This window comes from Abramis brama (assembly GCF_963993115.1).
Source record: "Abramis brama genome assembly, chromosome: 17".
NCBI classification, from domain to species: domain Eukaryota; kingdom Metazoa; phylum Chordata; class Actinopteri; order Cypriniformes; family Leuciscidae; genus Abramis; species Abramis brama.
Window position 1 is genome coordinate 21,679,124 of NC_139979.1, and position 10,117 is coordinate 21,689,240.

General features: G+C 37.2%; 1 protein-coding gene across 1 annotated transcript in view; it reads right to left on the bottom strand.

Annotated features, from left to right (window-relative positions):
- The window catches only part of nbeal2 (neurobeachin-like 2), a 72,226-nt gene extending 65,324 nt beyond the window's left edge, over positions 1–6,902 (bottom strand). The window contains exon 1 of the mRNA XM_084089975.1: positions 6,466–6,902. Within this exon, the coding sequence (XP_083946101.1) occupies positions 6,466–6,516 (51 nt within the window). The 5' untranslated portion in view covers positions 6,517–6,902. The remainder of the gene's footprint in view (positions 1–6,465) is intronic.
- Positions 6,903–10,117: the final 3,215 nt, after the last annotated feature.

Here is a 10,117-nt window from a genome sequence, read left to right on the forward strand (position 1 = left end):
GAACTGCAATGTATAGTAATATGCTCTACATATAAAGCTTTTTTCATTCTTCAAAACTGGGCAGTGAGTGACCTTAGGCCAGGGTTCACCAATCTCGGTCCTGGAGGGCCGCTGTCCTGCAGAGTTTAGCTCCAACCCCAATTAAACACACCTCAACCAGCTAATCAAGGTCTCACTAGGCATACTAGAAACTTTCAAACAGGTGTGTTGGAGCTGGTTGGAGCTGAACTCTGCAGGACAGCAGCCCTCCAGGACCGAGATTGGTGAACCCTGCCTTAGGCCTTAACAAAGTGATAAGTATGCACTCTGTAAACGCCCAAACCATTTCAACTGTTTGGAAGCTTAGTCAAGTGACGATAAAAAAATATTTAAAAGGAAATTAATAAATTAATTACCCTTTAAAAAGGTGCTAATATGTACAATTTAGGTACCAATGTACCTTTGAGGTATTATTATGTACTCTTTAGGTACAAAGGTGTACCTTCTGAAATGGTACTGCCCCGGTGACAGCTTTTGTGCCTTTTTTTCTGAGATTGTATGAAAAAAACTGGCAATCCAATATATCAGCAAAACTCTTCAAAGCTATGTAATTGAATGGTACGAACTGCATCCATCAAGAGGATGGCCTGGATTACACAACACTCTTTAAAAAAACAGGTTAGGGTTAGGGATTTGGAACCATAGATGCCAATAAAGAACCTGTATTTTTAAGAGTGAGTGTTAAATTAGTTCTCTGGGCGTTTTGCTCTGAAAAGGAAAAGCCCTGTTGAATAACTTTAAGTATTGAACTATACAGCACAAAGTCTTTTTAGATTTGCTTTTAAGAAGTTGCTCTTTGTTGGCTCCACCACACTGGGGAATCCGAGGGCCGTTTCTCATTGCTTGCAGGAATGTGAGGGAATAGATAAAACCAGAGCTGAAAATGCTTTTCAGTGCCTCGCATGCACAACGCTGGCATTTACACCAGATTAAGGTCAAATAATGGCACCTGTACACAAACATTTGTCTTAAACGTGACGTATATCTCAAAAAACTTGACTTACTGGTACATGACAATGGTACATAATGGCAGTTGAAAGAATTGAGGTGGGTGATGTCTTTTCACCGCTGCCTACACAAGGACTCTCAGCCTTTTGTGACAAAATACTAAAATCTATTCAGATTAACAAGCAGGTAGAACAAGTCTGTAAAAACATAGACACCTGTCAAGTCAGCCTCCTCCTAGGAGGAACATGTGTGAGGAGCAACCAACAAATGAAAAAATTTTTGTAATATAACAGGGAATCCAGAAGTTCTGTACTTCTTCATGTTGATGGTAACATAGAATTAGTGAAAATTCTATGATGTTCTATCAGTAGTCATCATTTATTCATCCTCATCTCAACCCTGTATTATCTTTTTCTTCTGTGAAAAACAACATGAGATATTTTGTTTGACGCTTCTGTTTTTCACACAAAGATGGTGATATAAACTGTTAATCTCTGATAATCTACTCTTCTGATTTTTTTTTGCACTTGCATGAAAACTAACAAATAAAAAAATAAATAATAACAAATAGGAAATAACCAGTGCCAATTAACATCAAACTTCTTTATAACAGATAAAAATGTGTGTCTTTAGATGCGCACCAGGCTTGATATCATTGACGCAAAATTACATTGGTTATGTGACATGCAACAACCAATGCGGACATAATTTCAGTTTTTGCAATATAAATCATCGTTCACTTTCCTTGTGTGGAAGCCAGAAGCTCCAGAATCTCCTTTTGTTTACAGACATACACAGACACACACACAAAGTTAGACATTGGAAGATATAAATTACATTATGTTTGTTATTTTTGTGGGACTGTTTCTTCTATTGTAGAAATTAGAAAACTATTTCTAATACAGATCCAGACAACTAGTTCAAGCTCATTTGTACATCACCCTCTATGAAGGCCTTCCAAATATCAGATGCTCATAGAATGTACAGTGTCAACCATGAGAAATCACAACAAACAAACACAAGAGTGTTATTTTCCAAAACCTCTTCCTCATTGGGCTTCAGCTGAACTGAACTGGTATGATGATGTGTACCATGTGTTTGTCAACTCAAAAACAGGTTGTTCTGGGAGGTTACAAATGGTAGCAACCATGACGGGAAGTGGTTTTTATCACATCAGTGTTGTCCTCTGAACAGCACACTCAAGAGGAAGTGGTCTGACAGAGAGGCAGCATTGCTCCAACAGCCAAATTAAAAAAGGCTGGCACATTACAATACAGCAAGATCATCAGAATGACATGACATTAAACTTAGCTGTTCTTCACAGATTGTGTACTGCTGCCTCTGATGGGGAAGGAGTATTCAGTTCTAAAGTCAGGCAGCCAGCATTCGTATTATGAAATCACAGACTCACATGTGATGAAGACTCCTGTCATAACAGCCTATAGAAGCTGTTTAATAGAAGCTATATGGAGTGGGTCACCTCATGGGGGTGGTCATCTTGAGATCACATGACTCACTTTATCTTGGTAGCCTTTCTGTAATTCTGTACTTCCTCATTAAATGCATTAATCATGTCTGACTGCAAATGGCGCCTATCTATACCAGCAAACATTTGATTTAATGTAATGCTACATCCACACCACTAGGTGTCAGTAAGTCCAAAATGAGTGCCATATTGATCAGAGCCAGAATTAAAATATTACTAAATTTCTTCCATATTGTGTATATCAGTATATTTTCTTCCATATTGTGATGCACATCTGAAAGTAATACATTATTGGGGAAAAAGTAGGATGGGGACTTGGTTCTACGCAGCAATTATTGATTGGCTCTTGAGATGTGTGCGTTGCACTCAATAAAGACAGAAGAAAGCAAGCTTGCTGGGATGGGGTTTTCACCAGAAGATCCAGGTATGATATTTTGATAAAAAATTACGAGGTCAAAACTTTTTTTGAAACATTTTTTTACATGGCTGAATTGTTTTAGAAAATAGATTGGATGAATATTCATTTCATGACGATTTTAAACTAACAACCAGACTTTGATATAACATGTAATAGCAAATGATACAAATTTAAAATGAATAAAAAAGCTTAAAGGCAAACATTGTGTCAGTCCAATTTTACTAGCTTCCCATGAGACCTCATTACATTGGGAGGACTGGACACAGGACTTATTCTATGGTCAAATGACTTGCATAATAGGTGAGGAGAGGTTTACATTGATTTAAAACAGAGCACAGCCTCAAGAGCCCAGAGAAAAACAAGTCCATTTTCAACTATCCAGTCGGCCTTATCCAGTTAGAATCTCAGCAGACAGTCGCAAGCAGTGCCATTAAAATGGGTGTTTCAAACAGAGTTTGAATCATGAGGGCGAAACCACCCCATAAACATGAGTGTACAAACATCACATACACTTCACCTTTTATCATTGTTTAACGGAAAATCACATTTATGTCATCTACTTTGCATGTCTGGTATGTGTGGATTTCTGTAACCTGTATGTGAGCAGTTATTAATAAATGGGAATGGAATGACAAAGGGTTTGGATTATACCATGAATGAGATCTAGAGAAACATTCCAAGCTATCTGGACAACTTTGTGCCAATGGCAAGACCAGACTAGAACACTGCATAATTCATACAGCTGCTATTCCATGCAATCTGCTAACTATACAATATTTTAGAGTGCGAGCACCAAATTAAAACAGTGATCTGCTAGTCAACATTTCTCTATGGTGACCCCTTGTGCTTCTTGTATCCTGCACCTGCTGTTTTGGTTACCATGGTAGCCATTCATAAAGAATACTTCAAATAGTGAGCCATTACAGCTGACTTCAGCTGCTGACCCTAAAAAGTGGTCATGAAAGAGTTTCAGATGGAATACATGGATGTCTAACTTTACATTTTGTTTTAACAATATAAAATAAATAATCTCTCTCAAAAATACACAATTTGGTCTTTGTATACACCGCCAGAGGGTGTTGTCAAACAACCATTCTTCTTGGGGCATGTCCATTTCTTATTCATAGTGAAGAGAAGGGTTCTTCCAGAATAGTTCAATGAACCAGTTAAAAAATGATTCAGTGATTATTTTATGTCACAGCATAATCAAGTGTCCCCTGATATCCTGGCGTGCACATATTGATGTTGATTAAACTGTTAATTATTTTTTTTATGGTAGGACATTATCTGTTGATAATCAATTTTTTGTTGATTAAGTTTTATTATTAATAGTTTGCATCGTGATTTCATGAGCCCCAGTTCAGTTTGTTGCAACCGTGATTTAGCTCATAAAAACAAAGTCATAAAAGTGCTGATAAAACTGTCAACTCTCAAAACCTTAAACATTCTATTTTAGATTCAACAAATCTGTGAACTGTTGACAAGTATACTGCTCGGACCATAGACTGTAAAAAAGATGAATGTCATAATATCCATGAAATAACAGTTGACGTCTTGCACTGGTTACGTCATTTGGCGCCAGAGTGTGCGCAGTAGTGATCCTGAGGTGGAGTGAGTCGCGACTATACACTGGAATTTTTTTTAGCGGTCGTGAAGTAATTACTTATTCAAAATAAGTACCTACTCAAGAGAGTATGCGATTTCGTACTTCATTTTTCAGAATGTGTGCAGCACACTTAATGGCTGATTTCGATTTCGTGAACTATTGTTTAGACCCAAGGGGCTAATCTTTCAGCCAAAACTGAAGCTTCCTCGGGGGCCGCCATTGATTAGCAGACCATCACCTGCTGTTAGCATTCCATTGACTCCCATTCATTTTGGCGTCACTTTGACAGCGAATAACTTTACATCTGAGGCGTTTAAAGACTCCATATTTCCATTATTTATTTCTAAAGAAACACTAAATGTATAAAAGGCTCCATTACCTTGTATCTTACGTTATGGCCCCGTGGACGCAGTTTTTGTAAAAATAGGCTAACGATTGCGTCATAACCACGCGACTCTCTGTCGCACAGTAGAGAGATTACCGTATGGACAGGAGGAGAAGCTCGCGGGCAATCGGGGGGACGTGGAGGCAAAATGAATTCATCAGAATACAAAAGTTGCTCCTGCTCCTAGCTCATGGACACCTCCTACTCACACTCTCCGTCTCTGCAAGTTTCGGAAGGGAATGATTCAGATTTCTCTTGGCACAGCTACTAGAAGACAGACGGGTTGCTCACGTCACATCTATGTCGTCAAGCTCAGTTTGAGTCTGCGCAGTACGCTCAGCCATCAGGAAGTGAGTGCTTCTAATTGACTTCACTTTTCTCCGTTGAATCCAATGGGGTCACTGTGTCCATTTCTGTTACTGTCTATGTTTAGACCGAATCGTTAGAAGCCGGTTTGACTGATTCACTGAAAAGATTCGACTTGATCTGTTCGCGAATCGGACATGGCTAATTGAGAAATAAATCTAAAACATCCCAGCAATAACAAAGAAAATGAATTATTTAAATAAACTATAAACAATAAATAAATAAACAATTCAAGTTTAGTTGAAGTAGGCCTATAGACAACCCACGGCAATGTAAAATTAAAATGAAAATATTATAATACATTGCAGATTTATTACTGCCGTTGATTTTGGTCAAATAAACAAACCACAGAATTTGCAAGTCATGTTGCATATGAACAAGAGACATTTCAACTAAAAAAGAAAAACTTTTTATGCGTTTTTGGCTGTTCATTTAGGCTACACGACAACGGCATTTTGGTGCCTGCAAACGCAAATTTTTGAAAACGGTTTTCAAAGTGCAAGTGTTTGAGTTATTATCACCGTGAAAACTACAAAATCGCGAATTTGTGAAAAAGGTGACGTCACGCGCATGCGTATTACGTGTTTAACAGAGGCGCGTAATTTTTGTTTACAAAGTGACCTCGCCAACTACTGGCCTGGCATGAATATTACAGCGATTTGAATCGTTTTTTGCGGATCCGTGTGAACAGGGTCTTTTTTTTATAACGCTGTCGCCTGTCCGCAAAATAAATAAATAAACTTTCCGTTTTTAGTAGGCTAACGTTACATCGTTGTCGTGTACACGTAACAGTTACCTAAGAGACGTGAGGAGAAGGAAGCATGACATTACCTGGCTCACACAGGTAAACACTAGAACTGTACAGAATAACTGCAAACACCAAACTGAGCTGTGATGAACTGTCGTGCTTAGCTAAAATATTACCAGTCCTTGTCATCACAAGTGTCAATCGCTTCATAACAAAATACTAATGAAATATTAACTGAGCGTCAAATGTTTTCACTCTGTACGTGCACGCGCAACCTTCCCAAAAAATAACCATAGGCGCACTTCCTGAAACTGTTCCAACACAAAGGGGCAGGCAAATATGTTTACCACATAACTATATATGCAGGATGCGACACAATATTAAATGACAGTGGCAAGTTTGCGACAACATTAAACTCAGAAGGCAACAGGTGTCGAGCGGCTCGCGCGTTCGCCTGCTCATGACTCACCTTAGTGTAATATAACATCCACAGCTCGTACAGTCGCTCTTTCGAAGCCATTCTCACTCGCCTTTCTGCGTATTCCTTCCACTTATGCGTCAATCAAACCATCTGAATATACATCCACAAACGAAGTATCCGTGGATTGACTCAGCGAAGATCCAGGGAATTTTGTTTGCTAGAAACAGCATGCTGCTGTACAGCGGTCCACTACCTGGTTGCCAAGCTCTCCCAAAGTTGCATGTCTTTTAGACGGAGGGTGGGTCAAAATGACAATTCCGTCCTGAGAAACTAGAGAATGTAGAGAGCAACATTTGAGAAATGTCGCCGAATAGGCGCTGGATAAACGTGCATCTCTGCTAGAGGAATTCTAAGGGAGTTAAACGCACTTGTCAGTGCACGCAGAACCCTGTTCACACTGCCCTCCTCTTGAGCATTATAGCATTACAGTGGCAGTAGAGAGCAAACCGAGGAAGAGCCGGGAGGAGTTCTGTCTGCCTCAAAGCTACACACAGATGAAGGAAAACCAGTAAGCATCACAGTGTCACTGCACTGGAGCGCACATACTTTTCCTTTTGGATTGGTTTGTGGAAACAAAATTGTAATTAAGAAGTAAAGATCAGAATATATATATATATATATATATATATATATATATATATATATATATATATATATATATATATACATAAAACACATACACACACACGTCTGGTTTACTATCTTTGTAGGGACTCTCCATAGACGTAATGTTTTTTATACTGTACAAACTGTATATTCTGTCCCCTAACACCAACCCTGCCCTTAAACATACCCATCACAGAAAACTTTCTGCATTTTTACACTTTCAAAAAGATAATAATAATTCTGTATGATTTATAAGCTTGTTTCCTCATGGGGACCTCAATGTACGTCCCCACGGTGACACGAGTCCCCATGAGTCTGTGCATTCAGGTTGAAGTCCCCACCGGGATAGAAAAACATGAACACACACACACACACACACACATATCCTGGTTTACATGTTTTATAGGGACTTTCCATAATGATTTTTATACTGAACAAACTATATTCTATCCCCTGACCCTAAACCTACCACACAGGAAACTTAGGCATTTTACATTTTCAAAAAACATCAACTTAGTTTCATTTATAAGCTGTTTATAAGATTATGTTTCTAAGTATGATTTATAAGGATGGGGACCAAAAAATGTCCAAACAAGGACAAGGATTTTGGATATTGCCATCTTTGTGGGGACATTTGTACCTATATAAATTATTGTGTACATACTTTTTCATCTATCTTGTCTATATATATACCAATTTAGGTCAACCAGTTACCAAGCAATGCTTAATTTTGTTCAGTCTGTGGTGTAAAAAGGTCACATTAGCAATTAAAGAAAAAACACTTAAGCAAAACATGGTCAGGTCAAAGTGTCGAATAATTTTTGGTCACAAATTTTTATAAATTTTACTGGTAGTCCACTGTATGAAGAATTTTTGGGTATAATATGTCACAGTTTACTTTATTTTGCTATCTTCACTTACATAAATTAACTATAGTGTCCTGCACCCACTGTTAAAAAAATATATATCTGGTGTCTGAATAATTTTTGGTTTGACTGTATATACTCTATATACTATAAGTGACCCTGGACCACAAAACCAGTCACATGGGTAAATTTTTTTAAAATTGAGATTTATACATCACATGAAAGCTGATTAAATAAGCTTTCCATTTATGTATGCTGTGTTAGGATAGGACAATATTTGGCCGAAGTACAACTATTGAAAATCTGGAATCTGAGGGTGCAAAAAATCTAAACATTGAGAAAATCGCCTTTAAAGTTGTTCATTAATGTTCGCGATAGTGCAGCATTCACTCACAAAAATAAATGTTTTATATATTTACATTAGGAAATTTCAAAAATATCTTCATGGAACATAATCTTTACTTAATATACTAATGATTTTTGGCATAAAAGAAAAATCGATAATTTTGACCCATACAGTGTATTGTTGGCTATTGCCACAAATATACCCGTGCAACTTGTGACTGGTTTTGTGATCCAGGGTCACATATATATGTAGACAAGATATATAAGAAGTATGTACAAAATAATCTATAGGTACAGAAACAATATAAATAAGTGTAAATAATGTGTTGTTGGGTATTTTATGTTTATTTATTTATATTTATTCATAAGTTCCCTGCATCCTATTTGGGATAGTGCTCCCAGTGATCATTTAGGCTGCTTACTCTCATGCTGTTTCAAACCTGTATGACTTTCTTTCTTCTGTAAATGCTGGTATATAGTTATTATTACCATTGACTTATTAAAACACATGTCTTAATAAAATCTCAGTCCTCAAAAAAAAAGAGAAAACATTGTTTTGATATGTTTCTATCTTGATTAAAATTGAGCTGTACACATTAGGACATTGGCACTGATTCATTGTGTCTCAGGGTTTTGCTGTGCGTTGGGTATTTGTCTCATTGCTCATTTTAATAAATTAATCATTATTATTATGGTTTTTTTTTTAACTACGGGGATGGACACCTGAGATTGGAGAGCCAGAAAAAGCTCTGGAGGCACAGGTAAAACCAAAGCACAAACAGAATTCTCCATCATTGTAAAGGACACTGCAGATGGTTCTTTACAAGTATTATTTTTTTTTTTTTCTATTTAGAACCGTATCATCCTGAAGAACCCTGTATATGCTGAAATGGTTCTTTGTGTTGGAGTTTAGGGTTCTTTATTCCCGCCTTTTTGTTTTTCAAATCTGTAACTGTCAAAGCCTCCTCATTACTGATTTTCTGGAGCTCAGCTATACAACAACACAGACTGTCAACATACTCTCAACAGGTAAATGATTTCTTTCTTAAAATGTCTATAAATTATACCTTTAAAAATAGTAACTGGTTTCCTACCAATAATGTATTTTTCTCTTTTTAGTTTAACAGAACATGTTAGTGGAGCAGCTCTGTTCAGCTAAGGATACTCATCATCTCTTCTCCACAAAGAAAAATTTATGATCCATATTGTTTGTCTTTTTAATTATTAATTTATGCCTAAACATACCCAGTCACAAAAAAACAAAACAAAACAAAAACCATTAAAGCTATCCCATGACTTTATATCACTTTTTCCTTTTAACACAGTAAAGGGCTCATACTGTCCATTTTTGCTAATGTACATGTACATAATTGTTTTTACATAATCAATTGGAAAAGAAACAATGTAACTCTAAACTGTGGTGGTGTGATTACTGATGAGCGACACCGGTCTCGTATTTCTCACGAGGAGCTTCGGAAGCGTAAAAGAAGGAGCGACGGCAGTGAAGGACGAGGACCAGGCCTGGCTGGACTATTTATGTTATGTTTTGTTTTTATATGTGGCGGCAGTCGTCCGTCGTCAGTGAGGGGCTGCCACCTTTACTTTCGTTTTATATTTGCTTATTTAATGATTATAAAAGTGTGTTACACGTTTGCTGGTTCCCACCTCCTTCTTCCCACAACAACATACTTTGCTACATTAATGTATTGTATATGAAACCTATTTTCCATTTTTTTTCTAATACTTGCATTTGGCCTGTCATGGCTTATGACGTATTAATATTCCTTCTTGTTGCTGTTTTTATTGCAAAACAATGTGATTTT